This window comes from Coffea arabica, chromosome 5e, assembly GCF_036785885.1.
Source record: "Coffea arabica cultivar ET-39 chromosome 5e, Coffea Arabica ET-39 HiFi, whole genome shotgun sequence".
Lineage (NCBI taxonomy): Eukaryota > Viridiplantae > Streptophyta > Magnoliopsida > Gentianales > Rubiaceae > Coffea > Coffea arabica.
The window spans coordinates 48484148-48508109 of NC_092318.1; the positions used below are offsets into that span (position 1 = coordinate 48484148).

The window sequence follows — 23962 nt, forward strand, 5'->3', positions numbered from 1 at the left end:
TTAAAAATTACACATACCTTCCTTATCATGATTGGTATGCATATAACTAATAATGAGTTTTAACATTATATTATTCATTATTTTTCGTTGTATTCCTCTTTTTTATTTTTCACAAACTAAATTATTTTTTCATTCTTTTTCCTTCTTATTCCTCTTTTTTATTTTCCATCAACAACACCAGAGAACTCTTACTACTATTGTAAGCTTCTATCATAACCAAATGTCAAACTAGTGATTTTTTTGACAAGTTGACTTTAAATATGATCCAATGTTTTTGCTAATCTTTGTTTTCTCTTTTTTTTTTTTAGGTATCAAAATAAAAAATATAAATCTAAAAGATATGACCCAACTATCAAATTATGGTAATTCTACCACTTGAATAATTTACAAACTTTAAAAGAATTATTTCAACAATTTCTTCTCCATCTTATAAATCTAAATCCCAGATAAAACGCCATAAAAATTATCCTATCAATATAATAAATCAGCATTTTAGGGTACTCATTTAAAAATTTAACCAAAGTCAATGTTATTTTAATGTTTAGTTAAATCAAATTAAGGGAGGTAGGTGTAGTATTGCAAAGCTTAGGGGAGCTACGTGAAATTGCCGAAAACCTGACGCAAAGCTTAGAGGAGGTTTCTAAAATTATCCCTAAAAAATGACAAGCAGTCTATAGAAGGGTACCTTAGGCTAATTTCTTAGATTATAGGTTGAAAAAAAAAATTCAAACACTTACGGATCTGACAGGATGTATGTATAAATCTATCACCTGACACTTTTTTTTTTTAAAAAATTCCCATGACACAACCCGGCACTTGACACGTCATGTGTCAGCGATTATTTCCACAAAGGCAGAGCTATAGAATTCCGAGCTGTCAACCACGAAGTCTGCATTGCGATCTAAGAATTCTTCGTTGGTGGAATCTCCGCTTAGCATCCGTGGCTAGCTACGGACAAAAAAAGAAAAAACTGCAATCTCAGCATAGCATCCCGTGGTTAGCTACGGTCCAAATAAAAAAAGCTGCAATCACGTGAATAAAATAAATTTGATTCAGCAGTATCGGTGAACAAGGCTTTCTGACTGTCTATATAAACGAACCAGAGCCAAGAAGCACCCCGCACCTCATTTCCTTATTTCTGAGCTCTCCCATTTCTATCTCCCTTTCAATCAATTCACTTGACTGACCTACAGAATAGGCCAAAGTTCCATCAAAGCCGAAAGTGCTTGATTCTGCCAAACTCCGCCGGAATCGCAAGTGTTTGCGATTTGCCTTCTCCCTCTCGGTGTCTCTGGCTATTGCTTTGTTCGCCGGCAGAATTGGCGAGTGCCTCTTGATAATGCATTTTTGCTAAGGCCGTTGTGATAATTAATTGCAATACCACCATGCTAATTAATTACGGTATTTTTATTAAGGTCGCCGTGCTGACTACTAACGGTGCAGACAAGACAATCAATTTTTTAAATACGAATAGTTCGAAAGAGGTTAGTGATCTGTATTATATGAAAATTGTTATAATTTTTATATTATGTTAGTTAATTGGTGATAAAAATTTTATGAAGTTGTTATATTATGTTATTAATATGTTTTATTAAATAAATATTTAATTTATTGTAGAATAGTTGTATACAAATAATGTAATTTACTTTTTACGTAAGTTAGCTAATATTAGTTTAATAACATGGTACATGCTTAGTTGAATTAGTTTAGTGATAGAATTAGTTTAAGTAGTTTAATTAGTTGTTTAAATTTGTTTAATGAATTAATTTAAAGAGACTAATTAAATGAATGTAGATGTAATTTATGTAGTATTGAATTATGATTATGAAAACTTGTTAATTAGTTCGGGTTATTTAAGTAATTGAAAGAATTGGCATATCTAATAAATTCAATACATAAAATTGATGTATTTAGCATAACTTAATTAACGATATTAGTGTTATTAGTTTAATGCAATTCACTTTATTATGCAAATTAGTTGATACATAGTTTATGTTATTTAGTATATGATTAGTTTAATTAGGTTAGTGGATTAATTAGTTTAATTAACTGTGGAATTAATTAATTTTAAGAGGTTCGATTAAATGAATTTAGATGTATCTGGCGAGGTTAATTAATTGAATGAATTTATGTATTGAGTTTTGATTAAGATAGCCATTTAATCGGGGCAATTTAAGTATTTGAAATAATACCCATGCTAATAAAATAAATACATAAAATTAATGTATGTAGCATAGCTTAATTTCGAAACTAGTGATATTAGTTTAATGCAATTCACTTTATTTCTTAAGTTAGTTGACAAGTAGTTTATGGTATTTAGTATATGATTAGTTTAATTAGCCAATAGGATATATTAGTTTAATTAATTGAATGAATTAATTTTAAGAGGTTCGACTAAATGCATTTAGATGTATCTGGCGAGGTTAATTAATTGAATGGATTAATTGAATGAATTTATGTATTGAGTTTTGATTAAGATAGCCATTTAGTCGGGCAATTTTAGTATGTGAAATAATACCCATGCTAACAAAATAAATACATAAAATTAATGTAATTAGCATAGCTTAATTTCGAAACTAGTGATATTAGTTTAATACAATTCACTTTATTTGTTAAGTTAGTTGATAATTAGTTTATGTTATTTAGTACACGAGAATTAGTTTAATTAGTTTAGTGGATTAATTAGTTTAATTAACTGAATGAATTAATTCTAAGAGGTTCGATTAAATGCATTTAATTAAGGTGATGAATTAGGTTTAATTTGTTATTTATTAAATATTCATTTATTTGTTATACATGATTTAATTATTTAATTATAATGCATTATTTGTTGTTATTATGTTATTATTTGTTGTTATTTAATTACACTTTATTTGTTGTTATTTGTTATACTATTTGTTATTATTTAATTACGCTTTATTTGTTGTTATTTGTTATATTATTTGTTATTATTTCTTATACTTATAGAATCGCAATTATTTATTTATTTGTTGTAAATAATATATATTTGATTAAATTAATTAATTATTCAAATAAGCATATTAATGGGGTTTTAAAATCCTATCAACACTCGTCTTTAATAGGTATAACATGTCAAGTGATAATTGCTTGGTGATTCAAGTATATTGGGGAAGAAAAATTATATACGAAGGAGGGTCAATTTCATATGATCCTCCTATACCGAAACAAGTGTTGTTCCTTACAGAGATGGTAGATTATGATGATTTGGTAGACAAAATATACAAGCTTCTTGGTTTAGATCGGAATCGCTATAAAATTAGTTTGATATATCGGAGTTGCCTCCAAAATGGCAAGTTTGGTGCTATGCCTTTGGTGAATGACAATGGAGTTGCGGGACTGTACTACTTACAATCTGGTAGTAAACTTGCAACCGAAATATATGTGGAGGTCGAGGAGGTCTTTCGTTTATCGGATGATGACTCCCAAATTTTAGGTGTTGTAACTACTAATCCTGAGCGAGGTGGTAGCAGTTCAGAACACATATCTTTATTCCAGTCAGCCGGCCTTTTTGAGAGTCAAATGACCCAATCAGATGTATGTCATGTTCAACCAAGGCATAGAAGGTGAAGAAGGGGTAATGGTCGGCGGAGTAATAATGATCCTTCAAGTACAAGTGGTCAACCGATAGTGCATACCTCAACATTTCAAATTCGATGTGCAGATATTGAATCAGCTCCGATGTTTGATGCTCTACCATCTACTGACATTCAGTTTGTAGATGTTGACATAGACTCCGAACCAGAGCCCAATCTTAGCGGTTCTAATGATGAGAACCACCAACATGATACCGATCGACAAGATAGGTATTCAGATCTTCCAACTACGACCCATGAGGACATGGGTCGCAATGCTCCTTGGATAAATAGTGAGGGACCACAACTGCGTTATGAAGCTGGTGTTGACACTACTTTGAATTATGACCCCCTTGATGTTGGGCGAGTTGAGAAGTTAAAGCTGTGGAATGAATACACCAAAGATTTAGAATTAGGTCAACTGTTTGAAACAAAGGAGCATGTCAAGAGAGCTGTGAAATTGTGGTCCATAAAGGTGAATAGGGAGTTCAAAATTCGTGAGAGCACGCCAACAACTTGGTATGTTCGTTGTCGGGCTCGTAACTCTGTACCCCCGTGTAATTGGCAGCTTCGTGCAACCCTGCGTAGCTCGCACAACATGTGGATGATTGTCACACTTGTTGATGCTCATACCTGCATCCGTGTCTGTTATAATAATGACCATCGTGGATTGAGTCGCGACATAATTGCCGAACATATTATTCCCCACATTATGAATGGTCCTGTGTATAAAATCAAGGAAATTTAAGCATCGGTGAAACAAGAGTTTCATTGCGATGTGTCTTATAAGAAAGCTTGGTATGCTAGATGCCGTGCCATTGATATATTATATAGGGATTGGCCGACATCCATATCGCAACTGCCAATCTATATTCTAGAGTTACAACGGTCCAATCTGGGTACGGTAGTTGTATGGGACCATCATCCATCGAGTACCCCTTCCAATATTATTTTTGATTATATATTTTGGGCATTTGCGCCTGCCATCCAAGCCTTTCGCCATTTGAAACCGGTTATATGTGTAGATGGTACCTTTTTGAAAGGACTTTATCAGGGAAAACTTCTTGTCGCCGTAGGTTTTGATGCTAATGGTTCAATGTTTCCCCTGGCATATGCCCTAGTTGATGAGGAGAATAATCGGACTTGGCCTTGGTTCATGAAACTGTTACGCATTCACGTGTGTGGTGAAATGCAGAAGATATACATTATTTCTGATCGTCATCATGGCATCATTAACGCAATGCATACACTCGAAGAGTGGCAGGAGCCATTAGGGGTGCACCGATTCTGTTTGATTCATATTCGGAGCAATTTCACACAAAAATTCAAGAATGAAAGGTAAATTGTCGCATAACCCTTAGAAATTAAATATATTTTCATGTTCCACCCATCATAGGTAAGTTAATTCCCTTTTACGATGTCTGTTAGGCTTAAAAACTTGATGTACGGCGTTGGTGTGGCGAATCAGACACGCAAGTATGAGAATTTCATGAATGTGATTTTCTCCCTAAATACGGAGGCATATGCATGGCTAACGGGTGGATCAGTTCGACCCGAGCAATGTGCTCTGTACAAAGATGGGGGATATCATTGGGGCCACATATCCACAAATATGGCCAAGTGTTTCAACAATCTCTTGAGGGACGCTCGGTTGCTGCCAATTACTGCGTGTATAAGATTCACATTCAATCAAACTGTTGATTTGTTTGTGAAGAATCACAAGGTTGCATGGGATGAGGTATACTGCCTCCCAATGAAATCTTGGGATAAAAATTTCAAAAATGAAAAAAAAGGGCGGGTTCATGCAGTTCAAGTGTTCGATCATAGGAGGGGTATTTACTGCATCACGACTGTCTATCGACCAAGCCATCAAGGAGGTAATGCGTAAATCGTTGACATTGGAAATCGCACGTGCACATGTGGAAAATGGAGAGAATTGCGCTTCCCGTGTTCACATGCCATGGCTGCGTGTTTTAGGTGTGGCATCTCTCCCATTGACGCTTGTCGCTCATGAACACATGTTTTTCGCTTATCAAGCTACATTCAGCGGTAAATTTGAACCGCTACGGGATCCAAAATATTGGCCTGTAGCGAAATTATAGCTAAATATCATAGGAGGGAGATTGAAACAAAAGATGCCAGGACCATTGAGAAATTCTAGGATCAGAAATCAGATGGATAGAAGATGCCCTGATGTACCATGTCGATACAGTAATTGTTTACAGCCGGGTCATACAGCCCCTAACTGTCCGTATGTCGGTTACTTTCATAAATAATGTTGTCATCTATTGTTGTAGAAGTTTATTGGTGTGAACTAAAACCATATGCATGGCTATTTGGTGTACAACTCTGTCATTTTATTGTAATAAATATTGCATTTTATATATTATCTTGTCGCAATGATTTCTTAATTATACCACATATCTTTCTTTATATGGTATTTGTGACAGTCCCACCTCACCCTAAGGCGAACCAAAGGATTCGGCGGACCGCCTGCCCAACTCTCGCCGGGACTCAGTCATATCTCTATCAAAATCGGAATAAAACTGCAAGAATCAAAACGAAATGCAAGGGCCGCCGCCATGCAGGATCGAACCAAGTACAAGGAAACTTTGTTCGTCATGAAAGTAGGTACATTCTTGAATACATATGTTACATAAACATGAGAAAACACTTCAAAATATGCATATTAGTAAGTTTACAAATCCAAAAGGAACATTGTATTAAGATACATTTAGGGTTTCCAAATTGTCGAGGAGCTATACCAAAAGAGCAAAAGAATTTTTAACTAGCTCCACTCATTTTTCAAAACATTGAAGTTTCAAAAGATAGTTCCCTGTAAGGAAAACAAGGATAACAGAATGGGATGATCTAAAAGCTCAATGAGGTACCAACAATATAAACAGTAGAATTCATGAGAAAACACTTTGGAGGCATATATTCACATCAAATACGAGAAAAGAATGAACATTACAATATAAAGGATACAGGTGGCTCTCAGGAACCAAATCCCCGTTGCTATACTTGATCCAGTCTCGTTGACCCTCCGTCAACGTTCAAATAATGGAACCAGTCCAGTAGATCACCACTTTAACGCCAAAACCCCGTTCACCAAACATACCCTTACCGAGTCCGAACGCCAAACAGGAACATGAATGGTAATATTCGAGCATACCGGAATCAAGAGTTTTAATACCCAAAGATTCCCCCAGGAACAGGCACCCATGGATTGTCAATTTTCACGACCAAACCCTTGCTGGCTCGATTCAATTAACTCCCCATGAGGTTGAGCTCAGGTTTAACAGGAAGGTCGTTGGATACACTTCCAAACGACATCATAACAAGTGCAAGTAACAAGTTCAAGTATATAACAAGTACAAGTAATAGATTCCAGTTCGTTCAGGACAGGCAAGAGAACGAGTGTGATAAATTACACCCTCGTCTCATACAGGATAAACAGTCAGGCAAGACCTTCAAATAGCAATTTGCAAGTACAAAAACCAGTTTAGCATTAATTCAGGGGAGTGGTGCACTCACCAGTTAAACAAGGATATGTCAAAAGTTTCAACCAAGGTAGGGCTCTAATCACTAAGAAATCCTAGAATAACCAAAGTAAATAATTATGGTTCCCATAGTCACAAATCCAGTAAATGGAATGCATAAATGAGACTCGACTACATGTCGTACGCCTTTTCAAGTTAACTACTAGTACGAAAGAATAAAATATGACTTTTGAGTAAAAAAGATAACAGTTGTTCCTAGGGTTACAAACAACTCCCAAAACCCATCATTTTACCGAGATCAACTCAACTTGAAAGAATTGCGTAGCCCTAAAATTTTGGGCAGCATACCCTCTGTATTTACCTATTTTTCAGCCATTTATGGCTTCATTATTTTTCTCAATTAATCCCAAAATCACACACAAAATAATCTCATTTCAACAGCCGTTCAATAGGCTCCATTAGAACGTATAAATACTAAAGTAAGCTAGGAAAAGTCCGGAAATGAAAGTTAAACCCTAAAACCCAAAAACAGTTTTGACGACATTTAGCGGAATGAACACAACTGGAGTTACACTTATCGGATTGAGGTGTACTTTACACCGTTTCGAAGCTAAGGAAAAGGGCTACAATGTTGAAGAAGGTCACTCAGTCCAATTTGTAGTGAAACTGGGTCAAAATTTTAATGTACCAAACCAGAACCGCATAAACAGGTTAGCGAACCGCATTCTGGTTAAACAACTATAATTCAGGCTACCAAAGTCCAATTCAAGTGATTCCAAAGCCATACGAAAGCAAAGATACAAGGTTATAAGTCTTAAGAAGACATCGACAACCAAATCGGTAGTATTCCTGATCAAAACAACCATTTACAGAAGTTGATTAGCATGTTCGGATAGAAACATGGCAGCAGGGGTATTTCGGTCTTTTCACAGACTACGTTGCTCCGATTGAACTGAAATTTTGCAGGCAACTATAAAACATCATTCTATACAATTTTTATGTTTTGTGCTAAGATCAAATCGGCCTCTAACTAGGTGTAACAGTACCGATCAGAATTGGGGAAAAATGAAGCCCTAATTTGGAAATTTCGGTTCAAAGCGAAAATTTTCCGCAAATAGCTACAATTTACGCATTATAGCTTCATTCTAAAGTATTCCCAACCATCATCCATAACCACACAATATTAAATATATAAAACAGAAAATTCATGAATAAAATAAAAATTTCATCAATCTCCACCAAACATCATAAAATCTTCCACTAAAACATCTCTTTAGCCATCACAAGTCATGAATTCACCATTATTGGAAACAAACAATGAATATTTACACACCATACCTTGATAATTCACAAAAGGTAGTAGCTTAGGTCTCTTGCTTCCAAAACAACTCCACCAACTTCCTCAATCCTACCTAACTAGAGGTTTTTATGGAATAATTTCAAGTTTGGATGGTTGTATTGCAAAATTTGTGCAAGAAAATGGAAGTTGAAGGTTGAAGCTTTCTTTCTTTTCTCTCAATATGGAGTTCGGCCAAGGAGCTTGTGAAGAAGATGAATTTTGGGTCAAGTTTTTGATTAATTAGTAAAGGTAGTAAAATGGTCAAAGTCCACCCATGAGTAAGAAAGTGACACTTGTCACCTTTTAGACTTAGAGTTATCCTTTTGTCTCCCCAATGATCATCCATCTAGGTAATCTCTAATTGTTTCTTAACACCTAACAAATTAAACCCGGAATACTAAACGTAATCTAATCGGCCGAATTTCATCGAACTTACAGCACTAGTGGGTCCCACATTCGATATACACTCTTAAAACCTCATGAACTAATTTATACTAGAAAAATTATTTTAAAAACCCTATTTGCTCATAAAATCATTTAGAAAAATTTTTCTAATAAAGAAAATGCATAAAAGGTGTGCAATTAAATAAAATAAAGCCTAGAAAATCGAAAAATTTACGGGTTCTCACACTCTCTCCCCCTTAAAAGAATTTTGTCCTCGAAATTCCTTATCATCGCCTTCTTCGGAATACAAAATTTTACTGCTTCATTCTCACGGTTAAATTGAGCATCATACTTAACTAATCAACCTGTTTCCCCTTCACTAGCCAGACTCATTGAATTCTTTGGTATCGTTTCTTCTTCCTTTCCAAAGTGTAATTCTTATACACCATTCTAGTGGTCAAATGGTGGAATACCAGAATCTTACCTTTCACGTCTTCAAAAGAGTCAGGGGCTTGATGTTGCTGTAGGGCATACGCCCGAGCCGACACTTTTGGTCCATTCTTCTTCCCCTTCGACTGGTCAGGGTTGGTCGTGGTTGGTTGTTGGTTCCTACCCCCTTCTCGAGATCGGCCTGTGCAGTTTGTGATTTGATGATCTGCGCTCCCATAACGCAGACATTTTCTTCCTTTCTTCCAACAGACCTCCTCTGTGTGATTCGGCTTCCCACAGTACCCACAGGGACCACGAGAAGCGGAGACTGAGCCTCTTTATGAGGCACCACTTGACATTCTCGGTAATTGCACTCCTCCGTTTTCCCTTCCAATCTTAGGAGACGTACCCTTATCCCCTTGCTCTGAGGTACTTCCAGGAAATCCCCTTTTCTTAGTTTGAAAGTTTCTAACTTGAAATCTTGCGCTTTCAACTCGTTGAGCTTTTTCCATAGCATCACTAAAGGTACTGAGTTGGGCTACAGCCCGATCTTACTGAATCTCAACATTTAATCTCTGGACAAAACGTCTTATCCGCCTGTGCTCAGTTACAATTAATTCGGGAGCGAATTTAGACAACCTGGTGAACTGACTCTGACAGGTGCCGAACCTGTGCAATAATAATTATCTACTCAAGGAAAATGCAAATTTTGTATATAGTGGTGAGTAGGGTCGAATCCACAGGGAGTGGGGATAATTTGTTTCTTCCAGAGTCCGAAGTATGGGGGATTTTTGGAGAAAATAAAGTAATTAATTAACTAACTAATGAAACTACTAATAGAATTAAACAAGAATTAATCAATAGCCAATTCGGTTCTAGCCAAATGTGCAACTTTTTAGACACGGTCCATTCAACTGATCATCGATACAAAGATAATTCAATTACTCATTACTAGATTGGTTATAGCCATCAACAAGCTCTGATAACCAACTTTTCCTTACTTTATCGATAGCCAAGGTACGACCGTTGACTATTTCTCTAACCAAGAAACAACCCTAGGTACGACCGTAGGATTTAATTCCTCAATTGCATTAATAATTAGAAAAGCCCAAGCCTAACCAACAAACACGCTACGAGGGTTTGTTTAAATTAGATCATACGTTTTCCTAACATGAAATCAATCACGCTAGTCGTTACTGGTATTAATCAATTGAACAATTACGGATTCAATCAATTAATATGACAGTAGATTATTAGGTTAATTCAAATATCGGGCCCTTGATATTCAAATAACAAAACAATCATAAGCAATTAAACCAGAAAACGTACGAATACCAATGAATAAAAGAAATAAGTAAAATAATTCGATCTCACAGATATTTGGAACCGCGTCTTCAAATTAACCCTTGACTAGAAGAAGGAGTTATTTCATCTTCATGGAGGAAATTCCATGTGAAATTGCAGAAGTCATTCTCTTCGTTGGGGTTTGTGCCGAAGCAAAAAGTAAAAGAAAAACACTCGCCAAATCGTACAGAGTCTAAAAAGCAAGAGAAAAGTCTTCAATCTCTGACAGAGAGGAGAAAGAAAACGAAAAGCTAATCTAATTCTTCATACGTGAATCTGGCTTTCTTTTGCCTTTTGTAGCCGCCGCCAGGAGAAATCCACAAAGGGGTCAGGTACAAAGCTTTTGTTTAAAGGTTCTGATCCAGTGCTTCGGGTTCACGTGGACCAGGATCCTTAGTTGGCTTTGCTGCACTTAATCCCGCGGGTCCGGCTTGGGGTACCTTCTCCAATTTCTGGCGTGGCCACGCCCTGAGATTAAAGGTCTCCCAAAAATTGCTCCAAAAGATTACTTTTTTACACCAAACCCCTACAAGTCACACAAATATCAAATATGAGCAAAATCTCAATTCTTAGCACCATAAGTAACTAAAATTAGAACGGAATAATAGCGCAAAATATACTCAATAATCGCTCTATCAAATCCCCCCACACCTGAACAATGCTTGTCCTCAAGCATTTCGGAGCTCAGAAATACAATCAAGAAAGCAAAGGTCATGCAGTAATCTATACTAACACAAGCATCTTGTACTCCTGACAATGTCACCAAAATTATAACATACTGGATAGGTAGGAATCCAAAAAGAAAATGAACAGTAATACTCGTTACCTCCAAGAAAGTGTATGAATACTAGAAACGCTCAAATCAACATCATGGAATGACATTACCATATGCTTGCACATTTATCACATCTCCACCACTGAAAAGTAAACTAAATACACAAATCAAAGGGACTTTGATAGGGTTGTAATGGAGTTTAGGTAAAAGGCGGGATAGGAAGGTATAGAGAGGGGGTAATGTGTCAAGAGACTGTCCGAAACCCACCATATAACCACAATGCTTCGCCGGAGCAGTTTCACCTGCTACACACACTGTGCAAGTGCCACCAAGATTTTTCTTCTTTTTTTTTTTTTTTTTTTTTTTTTTTTTTTACAACAGGCGACTTGCAAGGCGTGGGCACGCCCTGTAAGCCAAAGTTGCCTGATCACTTCCTTCACTTTGGTTTTTTTTTTTTTAGGGGGAATATCTTGCAAGGCGTGGGCACGCCCTGTAAGACAAAGTCTTCTGATCAGTAGCTTATTGTCGATTTCTCCCCCTTTCACAAGGATAGCATCATACAAATCCTACTCTAACAACACTCGCAACCCCCGATTTATTTACCTTGTACAAATGATGGAATTCATACATCCCTTGACAACACAGGGGTGAACAAGAATATCTAAAGAGGTCTTGGGTTATCGAACATGGTTAACAAACATAGAGAGGGATAAAATCTCAAATTGGTTCACTATTGGGAGATAAGATGGGGGCATGGTTTTTAGAAAGTCAAAGAAGGTTAAATCCTAAATGCCCTTATCATTTCAAATGCATCCAATTCAATAAAATGTGGTCTCGACATGTATAAAATAGCAAGTTCTAGAATGCCAATACCATGCATGATACCCACTCAATCAAACAAAAATAGAGAAAATAAGAATAATGTGCTCATATAAGGCTCAAAAGCTCCCAAAAGTTTCAAGAATGGGTCAAGTCCAGCGTATTCAACAGAAATAACCAATTACAGAAGCTGATTAGCATGTTCGGATAGAAACAGGGCAGCAGGGATATTTCGGGCTTTTCACAAGCTACGTTGTTCCGATTGAGCTGAAATTTTGCAGGCAATTATAAAACATCATTCTATACAATTTTCATGTTTTGTGCTAAGACCAAATCGGCCTCTAACTAGGTGTAACAGTACTGGGCAGAATTGGGGAAAAATGAAACCCTAATTTGGAAATTTCGGTTCAAAGCGGAACTTTTTCGCAAATAGCTACAGTTTACGCATTATAGCTTCATTCTAAACCATTCTCAACCATCATCCATAACCACACAATATTAAATATATAAAAACAGAAAAATCATGAATAAAATAAAAATTTCATCAATCTCCACCAAATATCATAAAATCTTCCACTAAAACATCTCTTTAGCCATCACAAGTCATGAATTCACCATTATTGGAAACAAACAATGAATATTTACACACCATACCTTGATAATTCACAAAAGGTAGTAGCTTAGGTCTCTTGCTTCCAAAACAACTCCACCAACTTCCTCAATCCTACCTAGCTAGAGGTTTTTATGGAATAATTTCAAATTTGGATGGTTGGATTGCAAGATTTGTGCAAGAAAATGGAAGTTGAAGGTTGAAGCTTTCTTTCTTTTCTCTCAATATGGAGTTCGGCCAAGGAGCTTGTGAAGAAGATGAATTTTGGGTCAAGTTTTTGATTAATTAGTAAAGGTAGTAAAATGGTCAAAGTCCACCCTTGAGTAAGAAAGTGATACTTGTCACCTTTTAGACTTAGAGTTATCCTTTTGTTTCCCCAATGATCATCCATCTAGGTAACCTCTAATTGTCTCTTAACACCTAGTAAATTAAACCCGAAATACTAAATGTAACCTAATCGGCCGAATTTCATCGAACTTACCGCACTAGTGGGTCCCACATTCGATATACACTCTTAAAACCTCATGAACTAATTTATACTAGAAAAATTATTTTAAAAACCCTATTTGCTCATAAAATCATTTAGAAAATTTTTCTAATAAAGAAAATGCATAAAAGGCGTGCAATTAAATAAAATAAAACCTAAAAAATCGAAAAATTTATGGGTTCTCACAGTATTTGTCTTAAAACAGGATTTGAAATGGAGCGATGGAGTTCGACCACAGTACCCCCCTATCCAGGACCATTGGATGGAAGTGTTTTATATTTACAATTCGAACATAGGTCTGCTGCGATTTTTCAAGGGACAGGTGTAGATTTAGATGTTCGGCGCTGTGAGAGGAGGTTTTTCAACCTCTGATACATTTGGATGATCGGATTGCTCAATACATCGATGCCGCTGGATTTTATGGTATTCGCAGAGTCGGTTATCTCACAGTAGATCATGGCCTTATAAATACACTTGTGGAACGTTGGAGGCAAGAGACACACACTTTTCACCTCCCAGTTATGGGAGAGGCGACAGTAACTCTGCAGGATGTGGAGGTTTTGTGGGGTCTTCGGGTTGATGGTTTACCGGTTACATTAGTGCACCGTAAGCGTAAGTTGGTGGAGCGGAAGCAGTTGATGTATGATATTTTGAGATATTGGCCAGAAGATAACATGCTCAACCACGATCGTCTAAAGCTTACTTCTATATCCTGACGGTTGAGTACACCGTTGCCTGCAGATGCTTCAGATGTTATGGTTCGTCAGTATGCCCGCATGTACATCCTGATTCTATTGGGTGGATTGTTATTTGCTGATTCGGGTCAGAATCTCGTGAGTTTGAATTGGTTAGACCATATCCATGATTTGGATGCCATGAGGCAATACAGTTGGGGGGCTACGACGTTGGCCTGTTTATATTCACGAATGTGCCACGCATCTCATGTTACAGCAATCACAACTAGAGGTCCGTATTTGTTACTATAACTTTGGGCGTGGGAGCGGATTCCTGTGATTCGACCTGATATACTCCCATATTCTGAAATTAGGGATTTTCCAAGAGGAGGGAGATGGACAGCCGAACGAACAGGGGTTGACCCTTCTAATCAGTCCAGCATACATTATCGGGAGCAGCTAGGCTTATTACGCATGGATCAGGTATTTATCTCTCATGTCTAAATAAATTATTTATAATAATAATATCACAATGTTGATCAACAATCTAAATAACTGTTATGGTATCAGTTTATTTGAATGCCGTATAGCGATGATGTACTGGCACGACTACCTGATTACTGCAAACGGGGAGAACGCATATGGAGGGCAAGAGTCCCTCTTATATTCTGGTACATCGTCGAATTTCATTGCCCTGATCGTGTCATGCGTTAATTTGGGATGAGGCAGGAAATTTCGGAACCAGTTGACACTAATCGGGGTGGTTTACACCAATTGAATCTTTCTGGTTATCTCGGAAGAAATTGGACTGATTTTCATAAGGGTTGGATAGGATACTGGAATGCGCATACAACTGCAGAGGTACTTGGTGTGCCCATAGATACGTTCAAGCCTTCCAATACGTATCTTGAGTGGTATCATAATCACACCATTCTGTACATTACGCCTCCTATCCAGCAGCATGCACAGCATGACCAAATGTTGTATGGAGTTTCTGGCCAGTTTAAGTATTTGGTAAGTTACTACTATATATCAATTTAATTAATTTACTATTGAACAATGATTAAAAAGGGTTGTCTCCGTTTTTTGTATATGTCAGATGGGTACTATGCAGCACGTTGGCCAGCAATCGCATGAAGCATTTCAGCTTGAGGACACTGGCGGTCACTTTCACTCCTGTTTTGCAACCATTGTTGATGGGGCATATGGATCAATGCAATACCTTCAGCGCTTTGATCGCATGGTTGTTGGTGATTTTAATTCTTTCAATCATAATCCTTCCGTGCCGCAAGAAATTCCAGAGCCCAATCGTGTGCGATCTGTCCCTACACAAGGTGGACCATCATCTAGCAGAAGTCGACGGCGCAGGCATGGCTTGCAAGACGAAGTCATCGGAGAGCAGACCATTCAACACACCGAGGCGCCGGATATCAATGCTATGCCACCTATACAGAATATATCGGCTTTTAGCCCTCAGGTGACATCCTTCCCGTACTCATCGCATATTGGTCTAGATGCCACGCCTTTGTCACAGTTTCCAACTTTTGGTGCACATCCCACGCCCTCTTCATATTATCCTGCCTTCGGTGGACAATATCCATCCTCATCGCACGAGCCTCCAGTTGGAGACGCTATCACTGTAGCGGCGTCATCTTCTGCTTCTGAACTACATCCAATATTCACTCTTCGTAGTGGAATGGGTGGTACATCTCCTATTTTAGACCTTCTTGATTATTATAGTCTTGGGCAGCCTATGACCGTACCTACGTCGATCCAGCCGGTTTGTACTACTGGATACGGTCATTCAGGAGATTTTGTCACGTATCGCTCTCAGAACGATTGTGATAGCAGTACGACTGCAGACTCGGTTGAGGAGGAGGATGCAGGACTTGATGATGCTTCCATAGATGTTGCCCCTCCAATCGATGCACCACAGGAGCCAATAGTTCTGCGTGAACGTTGCAGACGACAGCCCAAAAGATTTTGCTGTCCGTCCACAACACCAGGTGATAAAGGTAGGGGCAAAAGGCGCACCAGGCGTTGATGTGATCATTTTCAGTACATGTTTGTTAAATATCAAATATTATAATATGGGGATTTAGCGTTATTTTAGCCTTTTACTAATTGGATGCTTATCACTAGTTTTATATTTAACCATTTCACCATGTCCCGCTATGCATTTTTCTTTCTTTTTTTTGTCCTTTCTTCTTTTTATATTGCACAATAAATTTATATTTATAAAATTATAGTGAACATTTAAAAATTGCATAATAATTCTAACAAAATGAATGGGATATTTTGTTTCAAAAACCTTTTCTTACTTTAACATCCTATAGGAGTAATTAGTGATTTTGCACAAATCTATTTTCATCTTTTTCTTACGTTTAAACTTTGAAATGAAAATTAATTAACTTAAAAGACTAAAAGATTTAGTACTTCAGGTCGACCCAGCTTTTTATTAAACTTTTTTTTCTTGTTTTGGTTTTTTGATTTTTTTTGTATGGGAGATTTATGAAATTATCCTCACAATACAAACTACGAAAAAAATTCAGAACTTAAACAGATGTTCTATTGTTATGCATTATGTTCAATTGGTAAAATGCATTAATTCAATATAAGTACCAACACGAAAATGAATACAAAATCTAAAATGTTACGGTTAATTACAATTAATGCTCGTAACATATATCTTATTTCTCACTTTACCCCCGTAATTTTTATTTTTGCTCACTTAACCCCCAATACGATGAAATTACCCTTCCCATATTTTCATTTTTCATTTACCTTTTTCCATTTACCTTCAATTACCCTTCATTTTTTCGTCTATTTTATTCTTTTTTCTCTTTCTTCTACCTTTCATCATTTTCAATACAAAACTCCATCTTAATAGAAATTTTTAATTTCATTTTGTAATTGCATTTCTGGGTTCAGATTTAAAAGGTATCAAAAACTAATTTTGATCTTTTGTATGATGCAACGTGTCACAAATTGCAATTGATAATTACTAATCATATCACAATTTCATCTTACGATATTTTTTTGAGAATGAAATGAGAAACTATAAAGGAAAGAGGAAAATTCACAATTAAAAGAATATGAATACTAGATAATTGTATTTCAAGTCAAGTGATTTGAATATTTTTTAATCATTTAAGAAAAAGATAGAACTCTACAATTTCTCTTTTTTAATTTCAATTGTTAAGATGAAATTTTTTTTGAAAAAGAAGATGATTTAAAGAAACAATAAAGTGACAAAGAAAATATAAGAGCACAAAATAGGAAGAAGAAAATGCCAGAGGAAAAAGAGTTAATAATAGTATAGGTATAATTGGTTCGAATGCAAGACAAAGCGAGACAAAAAAAGTTGTTAGGAGCTAAAGTGAAAAATGATATATATTCTAAGGAAATTAATTATGATTAACGCCTATTTCTTATGCTCAATTTGTATCAGGTCCAAATCATCAAAAGTAGCATCCTCCAGCCTGATCATGGATTCATGATCTTCAATGTCCAATGACCCAACAAGATTAAAATACTTCACTTTAAAGCTGCTCCTAAATACTTAATAAATGCTTTTGATACTTTTTCATTGGTATTATTTTTTCATTGTCCAAAAGTTGAGTCCCTCTTTAAAGAGTTACTTGACTCTCGCGGATGTTAAGAGTTACCCTGAACCATTCATATTCCTCCCTTGCCGCCCCATGCTGTTATTTCCCTTATGGGTTCACCAAAAAACCCTAAGTGGTGAATTTTGTTTCAACACTAGCAATTCTAGTGGAAAAGTTGATTTCGCCTGTGGGTTCACCAAAAAACCCTAAGTGGTGAATTTTGTTTCAACCCTAGCAATTCTAGTGGAAATGTTGGAGTCACGTACACTAAGTATTAAAAGAGTGAATTTTGCTGACCGGACAATTTTTTTGTGTCAGTTCCGGGCTGTGTCAGCCGGAACGGTCAAAAGAATGTGTCAGGTGCCGGGCCGGCACCCATGGGTATTTAAAAAAAAAAAAGTGACACAGCCCGGCACCCATAGATTTATACATACACCCTGTCAGATTCGTAAGTGTTTGACTTTATTTTTTCAACCTATAATCTAAGGAATTAGCCCCTAACCTTACCACTAAATTTATAACAAAATATAGCATGGCGGCCGTACACATTTAAAGCAAGCCTTCTAAACCGGAAAATAAATACAGCTGAATGCCGAAGTTTTAGGGACACCAATGGCACATAGTTGGAAAGCGCAATCTTCTGTTTCACATCTTGTGCCACTCTGTTCCACTTTTTAGTATATTGCTATTTTTCCTACATAAATATCATGTTTTAATTTTTTTTTGTTTCCTTAAGATTCAATAACTATAAATTAAGTAAAAAATAAATACAACAGCTTCAAAAAAGTACTATATAATAAAAAATTAAAAAATACAGCAGAAAATTCATAAAAAATTTCATTTTTTATGCATTTTGATTTTTTGAGTTTGTTAAACTTTGTGTATTACTTAATTAATAGTTATTGGATCTTAAGGAAACAAAAAAGAATTAAAACATGATGTTTATGTAGGAGAAATAGCAATATAATAAAAAGTGAGACAGAGAGTGGCACAGGGTGTGAGGCAGAAGATCCGTTGCGGTTTGAAAGACTAATTCATCTATTACTCAAACGGCAAATTTGCCTGCCAATTAAACATACAACAAGAGTTGCCAAAAACCTTTTTAACCACGATATCCCGCCTTCTTTGTCATGCACCAGTTGCGTATGCACTGGTCCATTCCTTTGCTGCAAATTACCAACAAAGACGAACATACCCGTGAGCAAGCAATGAGAAAGAAGACAACAGCATGAACTTCAATACGAAAGTTCTTAACCACCAATTTAGCTCTCATGGCGCATCACCTGTTTCAACAGCTTCAGACTCATTTGACTTCCAATGCTTCGCAACGTCAGGCTAGCAACTGAAGGTACCCGCGATGTCAAAAGTTTGGAAGCTGAAGAAATCAAAAGATCATTCGCCTCACTCAAACTAGATTTCTATGCATGTTTGTATGGAGTAGGCTTTTTGAAAGTATGTTACACTAGTCTGTCTTGGAATCCTGTGAGGTTGAATTATCGTGTGGAGTTTTTCTACGTGTTGTGCTCTTTTGATGGACGAGGAGACTCGATGATTGTTGTGTTGGTAGTTTTGAAATAAGACAATCACGTGGTTTTATCGAGTTCGGGAAATCTCTCTCCTCTCCCTCTCCCTCCCTCCGCCAACAATCTCCGCACACACTCGATGATTGAAGGAAAAACTTCGCAATGCACAAGATGGCCAAGTTTATTCATGCGTGTTCACTAGCTTTATCAAATTTGCAAATGATTGCAACGTAGGACTAAATGATACAACATTTGACGGTATACTGGAAGTAAAAGCAGTAAAATATTTCAACTAAGTCCCAATAAAACTCGATTTCCAAACGGGCCGATAGCAGCTCAGAAAGCTCGTTTCTGCTAAATTTAAGCTAATAAAAATTTCTCGAATTGGTGAAACAAGGTCTATTTCCAGGCGATTTCTTCATGTTTCTTGAGCTGCAAAAAAGCTAGTCTTGTTTATTTGAAAATTGACAAACTTTTTGCAAAGACTTTCCTGTCAAATTAATGTTCAGCATAAACTAAAGCGGCTCTAATCTTCCATTCCAACTTGGGAATATGCCATCCATAAGGGTGGTCAATAGCATCAACTTTCTTAAAGGAACAAGTCTTCTAAAAGCCTGCACTTTATTAACCTAGCGATGAAACATGGTTCAACCATTTGGAGGTCGTTTGGTTCACATTCACTCGAATCATCGACTTTTGGAAGTTTCGATTGAGATCAAGTGATTGGTGGAAGATTGCCAGAGAGTTGGTTCCCTGAAAGGTGAAGTTCTCGCAAGGTCGAGATGTTAAAGATAGATGGCGGAATTTCGCCTGTAAGGTTGTTTGACCGAAAAAATAATCTTCCAAGACTTGAAGACTGTCCTAACTCTGGAGGAATTCGGCCTGTAATCTGGTTTCCTTCGATGAATACTCCTTCTAAACGTGGAAGCTGTCCCAGCTCTGGTGGAATTTTACCAGAAAATCTGTTGCTTGTCAAGCAGAGGATCAGCAACCTGGACATATTCCCAATGGAAGGTGGAATTACACCTGCGAAATTGTTGTAGCAAATTACTAAATTTCGCAGCATTGACATGTTCTTCCCAACATCACCTGGTACTGTACCTGGAATCCATTTTGATAAGAGGTATTCAGATGTCTTGGATATATATAGGATGAATGCTGTAATAATGCTCTACTTTGTCTTTTAAATAGAATCTGTTTGACAACAAAAAATATTAAGTGGTAACTTGTTCTCATTATTGATACCTATGAAATTATTTGACGCCAAGTCAAGGGTATCCAATGAAGTGCACTGAGAAATGCTGGAAGGGATTTGGCCATGAAATTGGTTTCTCTCAATGGCGAATGTCCTCAGCTTTGGAAATCTAAAGCACAGATCTTGAGGTAAGCTACCAGAAAATTTGTTGCCCATAGCTTCAAAGTCCTCTAAGAGAGAGAGATTGAAAAGGTTGAAAGGTACTTCTCCTGCCAAAAACAAGGAGGAATGGTTACTGAAACACTTTTCAGAAATTGGTACCGATGTTTCCATTGTGAATATGAATCTGGAATTATCACGTACCTGTCAAGTTATTGTTCGATAGATCAAGGTGTTGAAGCCCTGTGAGGTTCCAAAATTCAGCTGGTACGCCACCTGTGGAATCAATTTTGGTAGCCAGATAAATTTGCTTCTTGCACACAACGTTATGATTTGAAATCTTAATTGTTTAGTTGCAATTAAGCCAATGTTTTTCGCTACAAGAAGTTGACAATTAGAACTACTGGAGCAGTTAACCATATATGGGGGTAACCAGGGGCTTCAATTACAGTATGGAAGGCAAAAAATCTTGATCATGAAAGTGTGGATTATGGTTGAGCACCTGGGCATTTGATCCAAGTCCATATTCAACTAATTCTAAAAATTGAACCTAGGAATTATAAGCTATATTGGGCATGATTATAGGTCCACTTGAATTCTACTATAAATAGATAAACTGCTGGTGGTTCAAAGGTACCTGTAAAGTTATTATCACTCAAGCTGATGTAGCCCAAGTTTGGATGCCTGAAGCACACGTCCTTGGGCAAGCTACCCGAGAATCTGTTTTCCGCCAAATCAATAGCCCTTAAAGAAGAGACATTAAAAGTATTGAAAGGAAATTCCCCTGAAGAAAGGGAACACAGAGAGAAATCAGATGCTGCGTTTTCTGTTGATCAACCTCAAAATCACATGTAAATCCAGGTAGCACAATTTATAGGGGTTATTTCAAGAGGGATAACGCAGCAGAAGCAACTTTTCAAATAGACTGGAATAGGGACATTGACAACCAACCTGTCAAGTTATTTGCGCCAAGATATAAGTATTGAAGTGCAGACATGTTCCCCAACTCAGCTGGAATGCTTCCACTGATGTTGTTGTAAGCTAGAGAGAATTGTTGCAGCGATTGACAATATGAGATGCTAGAAGGTATTTGGCCATCAAGTAAGTTCACAAAAAGTAACAAGTCTTCAAGGTGGGGGGTTTGCTTGCAAATATCATGGGGAAGACTGCCCGATATATTGTTAAATTGAGCTGTTAGAATCCTCAGAGCGGATATATTGAAGATTGCTTTAGGCAATTCACCTGAATCACATACGAAAAATGAAAGAATCAAACCTTGATCAAAATACAAATATGCTTTTCATGAAAAAATCATTATAGGCGTTGTCTTCTAGATGTTCAAAACTTGTACCAAAAAGATCTAAGTTCATACCAGTCAAATTGTTGTAACCAAGATACAGTTGCTCAAGCTTTGATAAGTTGCCAAACGTTCCAGGTATGGAACCGGTGAATTCATTGTGTGATAGAGCAAGAAACTTGATTTCAGAGCATCGAGAAAAACTGGAAGGTATCTGTCCACCTAGTTGATTGTGTGACACATTTAAGCTTTCCATGTTTGGGAGGTTATTGCAGATGTCTGTTGGGAGAGTTCCTTCGAGGAAGTTGTACATCAGATCAATAACCTGGAAAGAAGAAAGATTGAAGATTGCAGGAGGAATTGGTCCAGTGAGACTGTTGTTATACAGGACCAATTCTTGAATTCTGGTCAGGAACCCAAAGGTCTGAGGGATCTGACCACTAAGCTCATTGAGCTGCATATACAAACCTCGCAATCGCTTTAAGTTTCCCAACTGTTCCGGAATATAGCCCTGAAAATAGTTATTACTGATGTCCAGGGAAACCAGGAAGGAAAGGTCCCCAACTTCTTTTGCTATGGTACCTTTCAACCCTGTACTGGAAAGATTCAAGGCCGTAACTCTTCGGTGCTTATGGCCGCAAGTAACGCCAATCCAATTGCAAAAAGAGGTTCCTTCTTTCCAGTTCGTTTCCAATATGTTGTAGGGATCACGTGTTATTTTTGCCTTGAAGGCAAGAAGAGCAACCTCATCTGTGGAACCGCTGGTGAATGGTATATTAGCAGAAGCCCCAAACCAGCTATGCCCTGCTAAAAACAGCAGAATAATGGTTATCATTCCTATGTTTGGTATTTGCTGCTATGGAATATAGTAAAAGTGGTTCTTTGCAGAAGGGAATGAAGTAGTGAGTTATTCTTTTGTTGTTAATGAGGGGAGTGGAATAATAATTTGTAAGGTGGTATGTTACCATACAATTCAAGATAGTACCTATCTAAAAACTCTTATATAGTATGAGTATCACTGTATCAGTTCTTTGTTTTTTCAGCAATTTTCAGTTGGAGTAGGTCCAATCATTTGTTTTGAACTTGACCTGTGGAATTAGGTTGCTGCTATCTTGTCATTGATTCTGTGGACTGAACTTACCTGGAAAGACTGGCGATGTACAAATGCTTTTACGGAATTTCTATTAGTTAAACAGCATATTAATTTGTTATAAATAGCTCACACAAAAACACATCTTTCACAGTTTGAAACTGAATTGAACCCCTATCTTACTGGCCACGCATTTGGAATTACAGTAGTGATAATGCCCAGAAAGACAAAGTCAAGATTGCTGTTGATCATCAAGACAGCACAAAGTTGAAAGACTTTCTAGCAGTAGAAGGAACGCTTTGCTAAGGTATCATTGTCAATGGCCCTCCACTCTTTGTGCCATGGGATTTGCCCCTTGCCATAGGTAACTTTGACTTCCCTAACAAAGAATGTGGAATTTGCTGTCTGATGTCCTTTTCGTTTCTCTGATTTTAAGATTGCTGTTGATCATCAAGACAGCACAAAGTTGGAAGACTTTCTAGCAGTAGAAGGAACGCTTTGTTAAGGTATCATCGCCAATGGCCCTCCATATAGGTAACTTTGCCCCTTGCCATAGGTAACTTTGACTTTCCTGACAAAGAATGTGGAATTTGCTATCTGATGTCCTATTCGTTTCTCTGATTTTGATTTAGGTCGATAAACGCGGAGCCCGAGTTTTGAGAAGTATTGTTTTAGTCATGAGCTGTTAAGTCAGTCTGCATATTTGTACTGTGTACATGGCCAAATCTTGCCTGTAAATCATATGAACTGGACAAATTTAATCGAAATGTAATGTATACAAATTTTGATCTTTGAATCCTATATTTGGGAAGCCCTTTAAGTTTTCATTTGCACCTAATACAGGGCAACTATATTTGGCCAATTAACCAGGAGTGAGTAGGCACATACTGCAGTTACCGTGGACCAACTTTTGCTCTTGTTTGCTGCATTGGTTCTAAAAGGAGTTTGGGTTAAATTCTTATCGAGCTCCTTGACAAAATCTCATGATTTCTATCCTGGAGGCAACAATTTGACTGGTGGGACTTCATCCCTTCCACTGCATCATTTTGTGGTGCAGAGACCTCTTGGAGATGAAGAATATGTCAGGGTTAGAAAATAAGCCTCTCTGATTATATCTACACTTCACTAGCTTT

The 23962-nt window shown here is 37.1% G+C and overlaps 2 protein-coding genes and 1 long non-coding RNA gene across 3 annotated transcripts; 1 reads left to right on the forward strand and 2 right to left on the reverse strand.

Annotated features, from left to right (window-relative positions):
- Nucleotides 1–1153: 1153 nt before the first annotated feature.
- On the forward strand, nucleotides 1154–16113 carry LOC140006643 (uncharacterized). Its single transcript, XM_072048890.1, has 5 exons — nucleotides 1154–1484; nucleotides 6044–6220; nucleotides 13489–14440; nucleotides 14528–14971; nucleotides 15057–16113. Exons 4-5 carry the CDS (start codon nucleotides 14678–14680, stop codon nucleotides 15999–16001), a joined length of 1239 nt encoding a protein of 412 aa, XP_071904991.1. The 5' UTR covers nucleotides 1154–1484; nucleotides 6044–6220; nucleotides 13489–14440; nucleotides 14528–14677; the 3' UTR covers nucleotides 16002–16113.
- A 2471-nt stretch (nucleotides 16114–18584) lies between these two features.
- LOC140006317 (uncharacterized) lies at nucleotides 18585–18899 on the reverse strand. Its single transcript, XR_011813951.1, has 2 exons — nucleotides 18849–18899; nucleotides 18585–18731 (listed from the first exon to the last, which is right to left on the reverse strand). It is a non-coding gene; the product is annotated as an uncharacterized lncRNA (long non-coding RNA).
- Nucleotides 18900–19463: 564 nt separating this feature from the next.
- LOC113688348 (uncharacterized) lies at nucleotides 19464–22690 on the reverse strand. Its single transcript, XM_027206156.2, has 6 exons — nucleotides 21815–22690; nucleotides 21394–21684; nucleotides 21080–21226; nucleotides 20647–20718; nucleotides 20334–20552; nucleotides 19464–20189 (listed from the first exon to the last, which is right to left on the reverse strand). The coding sequence occupies exons 1-6, from the start codon at nucleotides 22572–22574 to the stop codon at nucleotides 19804–19806; spliced, it is 1875 nt and encodes a 624-aa protein (XP_027061957.1). The 5' UTR covers nucleotides 22575–22690; the 3' UTR covers nucleotides 19464–19803.
- Nucleotides 22691–23962: the final 1272 nt, after the last annotated feature.